This window comes from Orbicella franksi, chromosome 4 (genome assembly GCF_964199315.1).
Source record: "Orbicella franksi chromosome 4, jaOrbFran1.1, whole genome shotgun sequence".
NCBI classification, from domain to species: Eukaryota; Metazoa; Cnidaria; class Anthozoa; order Scleractinia; family Merulinidae; genus Orbicella; species Orbicella franksi.
The window spans coordinates 22880767-22896417 of record NC_138148.1 but is presented as its reverse complement, the minus strand read 5'-3'; the positions used below and the strand labels follow the sequence as shown (position 1 = coordinate 22896417).

The 15651-nt window shown below is 39.5% G+C and overlaps 1 protein-coding gene across 4 annotated transcripts in view; it reads left to right on the top strand.

Moving 5' to 3' along the window:
• LOC145484986 (COP9 signalosome complex subunit 3-like) overlaps window positions 1-15651 on the top strand; it is a 227217-nt gene that overhangs the window by 191305 nt on the left and 20261 nt on the right. For all 4 annotated transcript variants that reach the window (XM_081463624.1, XM_081463622.1, XM_081463621.1 and 1 more), the window contains one exon: window positions 1391-1471. In XM_081463624.1, coding sequence (XP_081319750.1) covers window positions 1391-1471 — 81 coding nt within the window. The remainder of the gene's footprint in view (window positions 1-1390; window positions 1472-15651) is intronic.

Here is a 15651-nt window from a genome sequence, read left to right as displayed (position 1 = left end):
CGAACCTGCTGAGAATGCTTGACCTCTGTGTAGAAATACCGTGGGATTTCCGAATTTATTAGGCCTCTACATTGAATTGTTTACTTGGCCTCGGCATGGAAGCACGTAACATGATGAAAGTTCTCAATAGGTTCTGTGACATTGTTGATAGGTACTGAGTGATGGCAGAGATTTGTAGTTCTTAGAACTGTTGGCTAAGCTATGTTAAAAGAGAGCTTATTCAAATATTCGACAGCCAGTTTTTTAAAAAGGTGTGTTTATAATAGATACGAATGTAAAAAAAAAACATTCATAATAGTCAGTTACTAGCTCATGGTTTAAAATTTTTGACTGCTGGGTATTTGGTTTTTTGAACAACTGTACCTATGTGTCAAGATTGAGGTTTAATATATCATATGCCGAAGCTAAGAGAATTTGTCCACTACAAAACCAAAACATTGTTTAGAATCGCTTGGCATTTCTGAACAACTATCTATGACAAGAAAGTTGTGCTGTACGTATATAAGAAATAGAGCTTCCTTCTCAAAATTAAACTGTTCACAGCCTCTCTATTTATGCACACAAAAGAAAAAACACGCAAAGCGAGTGCAATGCACCCAGGGGTGGGGGATGGGGTTTGTGAGTGAAACGGGCAGAAGTCAAATCGAGTCTTCCATTTTGCGTTGGCATCCAGTTATCTCCCAACTCTATCCGCACGTTCAATGATGAAATAAAAATACAAGAAAATAGAGGAGTCTACTCAAAATCGCCTAAATTACAATTTCTCAAATTTTAAAGGAGCTTAGTCACGGTTTGCACATATTGAAAAGTTTAGCCTCAATTTTTCAAATTCGCCATTTGCAATCTGTGTTAATCGTCTCCATCCTTGTTCCTTTATGGTTTATCATTATGTCTTTGGTGTTTTCTATTTTATTACAATGTTATTTTCAGGTTTCCTACCACTTAAAGGTAATTTTGTATGTGGCCAAAATAACTCAAAATACTGTGACTGAGCTCCTTTAAACATTTCAAACAAATATAAATTAAATTCTGCCAAAAACCATTCCATATCTGTTCTTTCTTTGGTAACAATTCAGTACATTCACATGTATAAATAAAATACTTGCTAAACAGCCATTGTCCTCATTGACAATAGTTCATTTGCTCAGTGGCATTTATCAACAGGTACAACTAGTAATTGTTATTTGATCTGCTGCATTACATTTTACACTCCGAACACTCTAAAGGAAATTCCTGGATTATCTTCAGCAGTAAAAAGTAATGAAAAATATCTCTACTTTGTCTCACTCTCTGAGTTAAATGCTGGGTCATCACTCTTGTGTATGGCTGAAACCCAGTGTACTTTCTTTTAAACTCTATTATTTTACATCCATGTTCATGTCCTCGACAGATGCGATTGTTCCAACGTCTTGACGAAAAGCTGGAACACATGGACCGAGAACTGGCCACAAACCCTCAGTATGTTCAGAAGGTAATTGGTGACAACCATGGACTGATTATTAGTAGGCTATTTTGTATGTGTTAATAGCTGTTAATGAAGTTATCAGTGGTTTGACATACAAACAAGGCAAAAGGGTCAATTTTGCTTTGTATTGACCCTTTCACCTCGTTTGTACGCCTTTTTAAACAAAGGAATGTTTGACTGCGGGCTCAACTGCAATAAGAGCTATTAATTATTGTTTTATCCTAACTGTTACAGAGATGAAATGCAAACATCACCAGAGTTACTAAAAATATCCTCATATACCTTACGTGGAACATTATTACTCATTTGAGAATTAGACCTAATTGCTCTCATTCTGTCTTTTATTGACAATTTTTACCTTTTCAGGCTATTTGAAACATACATAGTTCAGGGCAGATATTTTTAGGATATTTTATTTGCACTTAGGGGTTTTGAATATAACGGCAGAGTTTGTTAGCTAAGTCATGCGTGAAACACAGGTGGATGACCTATTGGAATGGATAGAAGTTGTAGACCGTGGACAAGAGTTATTTCACATGCTACCCCTCCCCACTTAGTGAAATCAAAATTAACTTTGATGAAGCTTAGATACACATGTGCAAAGAAGAGAAATGTTTTTTAGTCTAAACAATAAATAAACATCAAGTCAATTTCTGAACTTGTAAAATTTGTAACATGGATCAAGAAGCTGAAATGTTCAGACCTACATTTGGTTTCGTATTGGTAAGTTCTCATCGCTTTATTGTGGTGTTCCTTTGAAGCTCTCCAACATCCAATGTACACATCAATTATAGCAGTCAAGATACTGTAGTATCGCTAAAACATTTCAGTTCAAACTCAATTAAGACTGGATTGCTTAAACAAAGAGTGTCATATGATCTGCTGAAAATCTGCGATACATACCATGAAACAATCCCTTATTAAATGATGTTTGAGATGGCTGCCGGTCACATTATATCAATCAAAGTTTGAGTTGTAATCTACGTATATTGTTAGTTAATGGTAAGTAGGTAGCTGTCAGGTAAGATTATAATGAGCAATGTCAGTTTGTGGAATGCCATGGGTGCAAACAAACAATGTCAAGGGAAAATTGACTTCATAATCCTTGACAAGTTAGATAATTGTCCAAGAAGGAACAAATATACTTCGTTTTATTCTGTTTTTGGTCGTTTATATTGTAGTGATTCAATTGTAACATGCATGCAGAGACTCTTAGTTACTGTCAAGAAAGATTATAGTAACCACTGTCAGTTTGGAGTATGCCATACTTTTAAACAAACAATTTTAACGGAAAATAGACATGAATGACCTCATTAGCAGCAGTAAGTTCAATAATTTTCTAAGAAGGACTAAATATCCCTCATATTTTTTTGATCTGGAAGTTCCATTGTTATGTTCTGTTTCTTTAACAAACAACTATATTAAGGTTATCACCCATTAATAAAAGCCTTAAGCCATGGTTACCCTGAAACAAGGATATTACCAGTTCAACTAGAAATCCTAGAAAATTGAAAATTCAGTTCTTCTTAAAAGTGCTAAAATAATAATTTTACTTTTTAACACTTTTTAGCATGTTTCAGAGACAATTTCAATGTACTACTTTAACAACAATAAGCATATAAGGAAGCTCAAAATTGCATGATGAAATTTAAAGAGTACTATCTTGAACTGATAGAAAAGAGTTCCATGAAATAGCTTTAGGGAAATAGCAGTAATAGAATACATGTATTTACTGGCAAAACCAGGAGAAGCAACTGTTCGCAGTCGCAGTTTGTTTGTGAAATGTTAAATGTGGGAACTGTTAAATTTTCCAGGGTTTTCCATTTAATTTGATTGTATTAATTTTGTTGGCTTTTTAACGAATAAGAAATAATTGTATCTGTATCTGTAGTAATGAAAGTTCAAATTATCTAAAATTAATAGAAACAGTTTTGTAGTTAGAAAACTGCATGCCAATAACTTTTTATTTACTGAAAAACAGTTGTAATCAGGCATTAAATACAGTCAAGCCTGTGGTTGCAACAACCTCTTGTAAGCAACCACCTCCCCTCAATTACCAATTATTTCCCAATATACCAAAAGTTTCCAAGTCAAATCACTATATTTGGAACCTCTTGTTAGCAACCATCTCTGGTAAGAGACTGTGACCACTACTTTTAGAGTTAAAAGTTTGAAATTTTCTTTAGTTTTTAACCTCCCGTCAATGACCACTTGAAAATTAATGGAGCATAAATTGGATAATACAGTGTTGTAACATTATCGCATTCCTGGGTAGTACAAGAGATGTGAATTTCTCAGTGGGAAGTACCATACTTCTCTCAAAATTGACTTTTCACATGAATAAAATATTTAAAACATGGCATAAGTCTCTGTAGATACCATATGCTAATGAGGCAAAATTAAATGTACTCTACAGGTTTCAATTGCTTATCTGAAAATTGATATACTTTTATAAAAATAAACTAGTAGTAATCAAAGATTATAACAGTGCGTTTGATGCCAACTTTGAACTCCTGTCTAGATTGCTAAAAGCAACATTTTTTTCTATGAAAAATTAACTGAGGTTTACTGATAGATATAGTGACAAAGTCCATTATTTTCCTGTGGATTTAGTTTTTTGTTTCCTGGTTAGCAAGTAGAGGTCCCCTCTATAAAGTACAATTTGAAGCAAGCAATTGTAGCCTGCCTAATAGTGTTTTGCGGCAGTTACCCCAGATTAAATTGCAGTAGTCAAAGTGAGATTAAACAAGAGCATTGTATATGTTGAGAAGTGTAGATTATGGGAAAAGGGCTTAATTTGTTTCATGGTTCCAGTTCTGGAGGCTATTTGTTATAAAGTTTGTTGATGTGTGTTTGCCATGTTACCGATAGGTTTTCATATTCTGAGTGATTTCACAGAGGAAACTTTTTGGAACATTATCAATAGAGAACTCAAGTGTCTCAGGCAGAGTAGTTAGTGTTTGTCTGGAGCCAATCAATGTAAATTCAGTTTTAGTAGCATTCAGTAGTGTTTCCGCCAGAGCGCGCCATTATGGGAATCCGCGTTACAATCAGAGATGGCCTCCAGAAAAACGAAAAAAGGGCCAATTTGGCCCTTTCCTTTTACAAGACTGCAGGCTTGACACAGGCATAATATTTTAAAAGCCATCCCAGGGCTGGAAATTGTGACGATACGGTCGCCACTGCAACAAGCATTTCATCCTTGGTGACCAAAAATTCTGGTTTAGTCACCATAATACGGCATGATGGTGACTACATTTCCCTGTATTGATGATCAATAGAGTCCTAAAGTGAATGACGTCACAAAAATAAAATTTTTGAAATTATGGAATATGATGTCATATTCTTATAGAGGATCCTAAAAGATGCCCTCATCCCAAAAATTAGCTCTGAATTGCAATTCCCGATAGAGATATAAGGGATCGAAGTTTGATAGCATCCCATACAAACCCTTCAAAATTTGTTTCAGTTCCTTCAGTTTAGAACTGACTCAAAATTAGAGAGATTTATATGGGGCAGTACCAAATTTTCATCCTTTATATTTCGGCTGGGAATTACAATTAAGAGGTAATTTTTGGCAAGGACCCTTTTTTAAGAACGCTCTATTCAAAAATGCCGCCAAATCCCATAATTTCTCAAATTTATTCTTTTGTGACGTCACACTTTAGGACTCTATGACGGTTATTTTGTCGCATGTTATGTCCTTCTAGAAATCATATTGAAAGATCTTTGTTTCTAAAACATTCAATGTAAGAAAAGAAGTCAATCCGTCCTTTTGCTTTGCTGTATTGATTCTCTCATATTGGAAAACTTCCAAATGGCTGACCAAGTTTGAAATCACCCTATTATGCACTGCAAACCCTTGATCATTGACTACGTCATGTAGGCCTAAGGATTGTTCTCTTGTAATGCATGGATCCTTCATACTAGTATCTGATTCAAAAGAAACTTTATTGAGTAGAAACCCTTCAAAAAGCACTTACTATTGAATTTTATCATAGATCCTAATAAACTGCTTTATTTTCCTTGGTACCCTGATACATTTTTTCCTTCTGTAGCTTTTAGTTTATTGGCCCCTTTCCTAAAAAATTGGCCCCTAAAAAAGATCTTCAGGGTCCACTTTGGCCCTCAAGTAAAATTTTCTGGCTGTAACACTGATTCAGAGTAGCCTGCGAACGCAGACATATTTCCAGCTGTCACTTGTCTTGGCCGAAAATAACGTCTGCGAACCTGAGCCAGGAAACGATTTCTGTGACGTAGGAATTTTAAGCCAATCACAGTTTATGTTTAGAGGTGATGTCTGGAGGTGATATCTTGAAATTCATATAATTGATCATATTCAATCCTTTCACGTACTTTTGCAACTACGGAGATGACTGAAATTGGTCAGTAGTTATTTACTGTAAATCCTTGAATTAGTGCCTCCCTGCAAATAAGTGCTCCTTTGAATAAGTGCCCCTGCTATCAGCCAAAATTTAAATTAAGTTTCTCCCTCAAATGAACACCCCCTCCCCTTCCCCTGTTTTATGGAAGTTCTGGTCATGTTCAAAGCAAGTGATGGTAGTGAAGATCTGCTAATTCATTGCTTAAAGCCCAACGAACCTTGTGCAGCAGGCCTAGACCGACTAAAAGGGTTATATTACATAGTTCTTTAAGAGAGGCAGGATCCTTCTGAGACTTCTGAGGGACTGACAGATACGTATATTACAAAAAAACGATCATATGTGACCATCATCATCATCGTCATCTAGTCCTCTTTGTTCCATGGGGGACATAGGGCGTCCACAATTGCTTTCCATTTCTGTCAGTCCTGAGCAGCTCTTTTGGCTTCGCACCAGGTCATGTTGATCTCCTTCAGGTCCTTCTGTATGCTTCTGCGCCATGTAATTCTGGGCCCACCACATTTTTGTGTTCCTTGCGGATTCCAATCCATCGCATGGAACGCTGTTTCTCTCACCCTTCCTTAGTGTATGACCAATCCATTTCCAGCGTCTTCTCTTTATGGCGGTAACAATAGGCTCTTGTCCAGTTCTTATCCATAAATCTTTGTTGGAAATCACCTCAGGCCAATATACTCTCAGAATTCTCCTCAGACACTTGTTGATGAATGTTTGTACTTACTTTGTAGAAGCTGTCGTCACTCTCCATGTCTCTGAACCGTACAGTAAAACTGCCTTAACATTGGTGTTGAAAATTCTAATTTTGGTAGCTGTGCACAGGTCTTTGCTTCTCCAGACTGGTGTAAGCATGGCAAAAGCTTGCTGTGCTTTCTTTCTTCTTGCTGCTATGTCTTCATCCGTTCCTCCAGTCTTATTCATCACGCTACCGAGGTATGTAAACTCTTCAACCTCTTCAATGTACGACTGATCACGACGAACCTCTCCTTGTTGAATGGCATTGATCCGCATCACTTTAGTTTTACCAGGATGGATCTTAAGGCCTACTCTTTGTGCCGTGGTGTTCAGTCGTTCCATTTGATTGTTGGCATCCTGAAGCCTATGCGATAACATGCAGATGTCATCAGCAAAGTCTAGGTCCTCTAGTCTCTGGATCATCTCCCATCGAATTCCCCTTCGTCTGTTGAATGCTGTTTAAGTCCCCCAGTCTAAAACCACTAAGAATAGCAGAGGGGACAGTAAGCAGCCCTGTCGTAAGCCTGTTGTCACTCTAAATGGCTCTGTAAGGGTTCCCCCATGGATTACTTGGCATCTGAAATTGTTGTAGAAAAGTTGAATCATTCTGATGAATTTCTCTGGTAGCCCATAGTGTCAAAGCAGTGCCCACAGCACTTGGTGGTCGATGCTATTGAAAGCTTTTTCAAAGTCTACAAAGTTCAGATACAGAGATGTTTGAAACTCAATGGACTGTTCAATAATAATCCGAACGGTCGCAATTTGGTCTGCGCAGGACCTTCCATTTCTAAATCCTGCCTATTCTTCGCGCAGTCTTCCATCTACATGCACCTTCATTCTTTCGAGCATAATACTGCTAAGCACTTTACTGGGGATGGACAGCAGAGTGATTCCTCTCCAATTTTTGCAATAGCTAGTGTCTCCCTTTTTTGGCAGTTTTACTAGTAGTCCATCTAGCCAGTCTTGCAGAATCTCTTCGGTTGTCCAGATAGTATTGAACGGATCATAGTATATCAATGGACGTTTGTCCGCCTGCCTTTAAGGCTTCTGGTGGAAGGTTATCTGATCCCACAGCTTTTCCGTTCTTTAGTCTTGTCAGTGCCCGTTTAATCTCTTCTTTCGTGATGTCGTCGGTGTTGATCAGTAATTGGTGGTTAACTTGTAGCTCAGGGGGATCTACAGGTGGATCCCTGTTAAGCACTGTTGCAAAGTGGTTATGCCATTCTTCAAGTTGACTGTTCAGTTTGGTGAGCAGACTTCCGGTGTTGTCTCTTATTGGGCAGTCCATGGTTCTTCTCTGACCAATGAGTCTGCGTGTGATGTTATAAAGCATCTTAATGTCTCCTTTGCGGGCTGCTTCCTCTGCATCTCTAGTCAAGTTGTTGGCATAAGTCCGTTTGTCGTTCTTGCAACTTCTTTTGACTTCCCTGTCTTTCTCAGAATACTCTCTTAGTGCTTGTCTCTTTTGCTGCCTGGTCACAGCTTGGTTGAGTTTCTCCTTCAATTTCCCTCTCTCATCCATTTTATTCCAGGTGTCGGATGAAATCCAGTTCTTTCTTTTATGACTAGCTTTACCCAAGACTTTGTCACATGTTTCAGCATATGCTTGTTTAATCACCTTCCACTTCCTGTTTGCTGCTTCGCTAGTTTGTTGTTCTGGTTGGTCTGCCTGGGGGTTTTGATGTTGATCTTCCTCATCTTCTTGGTGGTGGTCTTGCACCACTTCGTAGATAGCCTCAAATCTATTTTGCAGCACCACGTGGAATTCATTGAGGCATTGCGGGTCCTTCAGTTTGCTGACATCATATTGATGGCGTCCTGAACGGGGTCTCTTATGGGATAACAGCTTAATTTTTACTTCTGCAACAAGCAGGTGGTGGTCGGATGCTGCATCCACCCCTCTTTTGACTCATACATCCTGCATTGATGTCCTCCATCTACATGAAATAGCGAAATGGTCAATTTGATTTTCAGTTCAACCATCTGGTGAGATCCATGTCGACTTATGGTGCCTCTTGTGTGTAAATATAGAGCCTCCAATCACCAGATTGTTGAGGACACTAAAGTCTGCAAAGAGCTCCCCGTTCTCGTTCATTGATCCCACACCATGTTTTCCCATATTTTCTTCCCTGCCACTTTTATCCTCGCCAACTTTTGCATTTATGTCTCCTAGCACTATAGACTTATCACCTTGGTACTTTGTCAATTGTTGCTTGTAACGCATCATAGAATGCGATTTTCTCCTCCTCAGGTGCATCATTCGTTGGAGCATAACATTGGATGATTGTGGTTTTTTGAAAATGAGAATCTAACCTTCCTGTAGTTATCCTGTCAGACACTGGTTCCCATTCGATGAGACTTTTGCAAACTTTTTTGGAAAGCATGAAGCCCAGTCCTGCTTCGTGAGGATCGTCCTCATTTTCTTTACCCGAGTATAGGAGTACCTGTCCCATATTTAGTATCAGTCTACCAAAGGTATTCCATCTAACCTCGCTCAATCCGAGCACCTTGATATTGTATCTTTCCTTTTCCCTTGCTACTTGTGCACATTTTTCGGTTTGGTACTGAGTGTGTACATTCCATGTAGCTAGTCTAGTCCGGGCTTTTGTGGAGAACAACCTATTTATCGGCTGCTGCGTCATTTGAAATATGTGACCATGCTTTGGGAAAAATTAAATAAGCGCCAAACTCGAATAGGCGCCCTGCGTCTTCTTCTAAATTTGAAACAAGCACCCCGGGTGTTAAGAGTCACTGACTGGAAATATCGAGAATGGCTGGCCAGGTTAGAAAAATCGTAAATCCTGAAACTTTGCCTAAAGAACGTCTTTAGGGAGCCACTTTCGAAAATATTATTCCGATTTTCTAAAACTAGAACTCGGGGTAAACTTAGCATAAGAGCTTTACTTTTCTTCTATCTAAAAATAGGAAATTTTAAATTTTTTAAGCATTTTGAAGGATTCTGTCGATAGTTGAAGAATTGCCTTCTAAAGCCCCTATAAAAACGACAAAAATTGTGTAGTTTTAGGGTTTTAAAACGCATCTTGGTATGTGCGATATGGAGCTAAAACAAGTACTGTGCAAAAGAGTGTCGTTTCTACTATAATGATACGGAAAAAATTTGTGGGCAATCGAGGTTCACACAGGTGAAATACAAAAGTTCGTGACAGTCTCTTCTCAAATTTGCATAATCCGGTATGTTCAAAGAACTCTATTGTTGAGCACTATAGTCTGTTTTTGTTCCATTTGTGGGCCTTGCTTTGTGGGAAATATACAAAAAGAGAGTTGATCCATGTCGTTATTACATTATTGAAAACCAGCGGTGCCGGCGCAAGTTTGTATATGGATCTAGGGGCATCCTCCCCCAAAAAAACATTTTAAATCTAGGGGTTCGGAAATGGTATTTTTGACATTCTCCATGGTGTAGTTCTTAAGAAAATCAACCGAGTGGATGAACTATAAAATGACACGTACTTTTAGTGCATTTACAGCAATATATTTTGAAGGTATTGTGAGCTTGATACATCTTTCTCAGCCCTCCATGATATATCACGGCCTTAGTACTGACTGACCTGCGCTTTTACACAAGCCCCCCCCCCCCGTGTGTGGGAAGGAAGTGCAGAGAAGGAGGGGGCTTAAGCCCCCACCCCGGCTCTGCCGTCCCTGGTTCAGTAACGTGCATGGCAAGAGCACGCCGTTCGAAGCCAAGTCTTGCTACTGCCGAGCGGAACGGCATTAGGCCTGCCGTGCTATAAGTAGTCGCGCCGACTTTACTTCAGCCTGCCAAACTGAGTGCATGCATGATTTAAAACGTCGTGCTACTGCCGCGCTTGAGTCAAAGTTCTCGGTATTGAAACAATTTACAAGAATAGAACACCGGATAAACTAAGCATATTGAAAGCTTTATATTAATTAAATTTTGAGGGGTTCCGTCGACTGTTGAAGAATTCGAGCCCCTTTGGAAACAGCAAAAATTGTGTAATTTTACGGGCTTAAAAGGCGTTTCGGGTCGAAATAAATACTCTGATTAACTTTTGGTCTTCTTCAATCAGTATTTGGAACAAAAAATCTGGTAAGTAAGAATGTGCGCCAGCAAACACAAACGTTTTTTAAGGCTAGGGGAACTTTTTTGTATAATTGACGAAAATTGAAAAGTCTCTTCATAGAATGACTACTCGCTATGTTTCTAACAGTGTTTTTTTGTCGTTGTTGGTTTCTTCAATTACTTAGCCTTAATAGTTTCCAAATAACAAAGAAAGAGGGAAAATCGGTGGTTAAACTGACAACTGTTTCCATAACACATTATCCCCTGTCATATTTTTCGGCTCGATCCTCATAAATGGTACCGCAAAAGCTCTCGCGGTGGACCTTTTGAAGATTAACCCCCTAAAATGTACGACGAGCAACCCCGTTATTTTTATATGAGTCTCCCCCACCCCCCCCCCCGAATGAACAAAGTTTGCATGCCGTGTAGCGCGACTTAGCTTCGGCGTACTCTTAGGTACCGTGCCAAACTGAATTCCTAGCCTGCTGCATCAGCTGCCGTTGTTAATATTTGTAGCATGTAAAATGGCCTTCAGCAAAGCAAGCGTCTTCCGATCTTCTGGTTGATTGAACTTGACGTTTGGAATCACCGCTGTTCTCATGTTATTGCCACTGCCGGGACAAATTTATTTGAGGTCGGAACGGCAGAAACGCGACATTTGGGCTAGGCCGAATTCCAACCGAGGTCAGATCGCCGGATCGATTTCAAACAGCCTTACTCCATTTTTCAAGAAAACTTGCTTCCTTGGTCTGGCTGGATCACTTCAATGAAACCTCTTCGTTTCATTTCGTGCATTTAGTTAATTCGTTTTCCATCAAGATCAAAATCGAGACACATGTTAAAATTTACTTTAAAAGACCAGCCTCCTTTCGAATATTTGCAGGCTGGTCAAATGTATGTAAATGGAAAGACAAACCCTAATATATGTCTCTATTATAAGCAAGTGTCTAAACCTCAATAATCGAGGAATTTTAATTGGAGCTAACTGAAAATATATCTTACGTGACGCCAGTCACGTAATACATGTAGCGTGTTTAGTCTATATGACTTTGAACTTATATTTTGGGCTTTTTCTGTAGTTTTATGTACCTTGCTTGAAATAATGAAACAATGTTGTAATAACGACATGGATCAACTCTCGTTTTGTATATTTCCCACAAAGTATGGCCCACAAATGGAACAAAAACAGACTATAGTGCTCAACAATAGAGTTCTTTGAACATACTGGATTATGCAAATTTGAGAAGAGACTGTTGCGAACTTTTGCATTTTACCTGTGTGAACCTCGATTGCCCAGAATTTTTTTTCCATATTATTACAGCAGAAACGACACTCTTTTGCACAGTACTTGTTTTATCAAAATGCTTAAAAAAATTTAATACTTCCTATTGTTAGATAGAAGAAAAGTAAAGCTCTTATGCTAAGTTTACCCCGAGTTCTAGTTTTGTAAATTGTTTCAATGTGAATACCGAGAACTTTGTCAATTTTCCAGATATTTTTTGCATATTTAATGAGGCAAAAAGCTATTTTTTTGTTTTTTGCAAATTTCTCAAAGTCTTTAAATTCTAAGAAAATCGGAATAATATTTTCGAAAGTGGCTCCCTAAGGGCGTTCTTTAGGCAAAGTTTCAGTATTTACGATTTTTCTAACCTGGCCAGCCATTCTCGATATTCTCAGTCAGTGACTCTTAATTCAAAGATTTACAGTAAGTCAGTTGGCTCACCCTGTTAAAAGAACAGAGTGACTCTAGCACATTCCCATTCATTAGGAACTATACCAGAAGACAAAGATTTGTTAAACAGATCTGTACAGCACCACAAATGATCCTCAACTACAAATGATCCCCAGACCAGAAATGATCCCCAAATTGGACTGCAAATGATCCCGAAACACAAATGATCCCGCCGAAAAACGAGGGATGGCATGGAGTTTGTTCCTTGGGTCGAGGATTCAATTTTTAACATAAACAGTAACAAGTCATAACTGACCATATTGTATATAGATATACTGAATTCCCATGATGTGAAGTATTTATGAAATAATTCATATTTGAACTGCGGTTGTAGATGAAAGTGAAGAATGATCATCGCAGTAAATTTTCCAATATAAGCAATTGGAAAGAAGAGGCGTGAAAAAATCAGGGCTTCAATGGGATTTGAACCCGTGACCTCCGCGATAATTGAGAATTGAGTTCATATCTTCCCATGAAGAGTGAAATGATGTGAAGTGTCCACTTCACATCATTTCACTCCTCACCGGAAGATATGATTTCAATTAATTGACCTTGCTCCCAATGTGTGGCTTCATAGCTCAGTTGGTAGAGCATTGCACCGGTATCGCGGAGGTCACAAGTTCGAATCCTGTTGAAGCCCTGATTTTTTCAGGCTTCTTCTTTCCAATTGCTCATATCGGAAAATTTACTGCGATGATCATTCTTCACTGTCATACTGAATTCCCATGTTAAAGAGTTTTTCAGATAAATGACCTTATCGCCAGCCCCCCACATGTAAAGAGGGCAATTGATTGTCCCACACAATCAGTGACCAGCTTGGGCAAGTCGGACAGGCTCCCCAAACGGCATCACAGCTCCGTGCTGGCCTTGTCAGCTATCTCGGAAGTAACCCCACCACCCCTGATGGTATTCACTACCATGAATTTGTTAATCATGGAGGCTGGGATAGTTACCTTAGACGGATGTCAATGGATGGCAAATGGGGCAATTGGATTGCACTATGGGGACTAACTAATATGCTAAATATTCCAGTGGCATTGGTATCTAGCCTGGGAGAGGCAGGATTGAAAATTATTAACCCTATTGCTCGCGAGGAGGAAGCTGGCGACTTCAGAGAGTTCAGCTTTGCTTGGCCACGAAGCAGAAGTCCATTTCACAGCCTTGAGCCAGCTAGTGATGCTGCCAATCCAAAGAACGTTGTTTCTGAATTAAAAGAAAGGTATGGCAAAGGTAAAGTCGCCAAGGAGATCTGTCCAAACTGTGGCAAAAGATTCCTATGCTTTTCACAAGGGGTTTTTGGGGGCTCAAATGGTATGCTGCAAGTTTACTCTGACGATAACGCTTTTTGCAACAATTGTCAAAAATATGAGTTTGATTAGATGCTAGAATGGACCTGACCTGCTTGGACTTTGCATGGACATGGATTTATTTTATTGTTTGAGAAAATCTGGGAAGAAGAAGAGATCCCTTCAGAACGGAAGGAAGGACTCCTGATCAAGATCCCCAAGAGGGATCACACTCCTGTCTGTGCCAGGGAAAGTACTGAACAGAGTCATCTTGGAAAGGTTGAAAGGGCCAGTAGATCTCAGCCTCCGGGATCAGCAAGCCGGCTTCAGGCCAGGCAGGTCATGTACCGACCAGATCACAACACTGCGAATTATAGTGGAACAATCAATTGAATGGAACTCCCTCCTTTATGTAAATTTTGTCGACTACGAGAAGGCTTTCGATAGCCTAGACAGGGAGACATTATGGAAGCTGCTCCGACATTATGCTGTACCCTTGAAGTTCGTCAATCTGATTCGGAACTCTTAAGAGGGTTTGTCTTGCAGACTGGTTCACGAGGAGCAACTGACAGAGAAGTTTGAGGTTAAGACCGGGGTGAGGTAGGGATGCCTGCTGTCACCCTTTCTGTTTATCTTGGCTATAGATTGGATCATGAGAGCTGTCACAAACCAGAAAAGAAACGGGATCCAGTGGACCTTGTGGTTGCAGTTGGACGACCTGGACTTTGCAGACGATCTAGCGCTTCTGTCACACAATCATCAGCAGATGCAGGAAAAATCATCAGACCTGCATCGCACCTCAATGCAAGTAGGACTGACGCTCAATAAACAGAAGACAAAGATCATGAGGATCAGTGCAAGCACTGATAAGCCAGTCAAAATTGAAGGGGAGGAACTGGAGAAAGTTGAGTCTTTTACCTATTTAGGCAGTGTAATGGACAAAAGTGGGGGAACAGACACAGATATGAAAACTAGGATCAGCAAGGCACGATCAGCATTTAACATGCTAAAAAAGATCTGGAGCTCCAGAGAAATTGGTACATCCACCAAGGTTTGTTTGTTTAACTCAAACGTTAAGTGGGTATTGTTGTATGGAGCAGAAACATGGCAGAAAACCAAGGCATCGATGAAGAAGATCCAGACCTTTATTAATCAGTGCTTACGTAGAATCCTAAGAATCCATTGGCCAGAGACTATCAGCAATGAGAACCTATGGGCAAGGATGCAGCAAACTCCAGTGGAAGAGGACATCCGATGAAGGAGATGGGGCTGGCTTGGCCATACGCTACGCAAACCACCTAGTAGCATTGGCCGTCAAACCCTGAACTGGAACCCCCAAGGTCAAAGAAAGAGAGGGAGACCACAGAACACCTGGCGGCAGGAGCTTGAAAAGGACATTAAAAGGACTCGACACACATGGAAACAACTTGAAAGGATAGCTCAGGACAGAGGAGACTGGAGAGTTGTTATTGGTGGCCTATGCTCCAGGAGGAGTAAAGGGCCAAACAACTGGATTTATCCGTGGCAACTAGAACATAGAAGGGAAATGAAAGACTTGGTAATTATCTACGATGCTGGAGCAGGCCATGCTGATCTGGGTCACCAAGACTCTTTTGTCAAACTGTAGTTCAGCAGAAAACGCATAATTCCAGGCAATTAAATTACCAAATACCACACGCAAAACAAAATAATTATCACTGAAAACATTCTTTTTATTATAGGTCTATCCATTCTTGGAACAAACAAACAACAGATATAAAAAGCGTGGACTCATTTCATACTTTTAAAAGGAGGCTTTTAGATTTTTATGATGATAAAACCCTTTCTTATAATGTGGGCTTCCGATAGGTCAGAGAAAAAAAGTCACATTTCATGGGATTTCCAGAGACAAATTCGCGGAAAAAATGGCCAATTTCACGGGAAATTTGCAGGAATTTTCCAGGAAAATTTCACTCAAAAACAATCAGAAAAAAATGGCCAATTTTGTGGGAGTT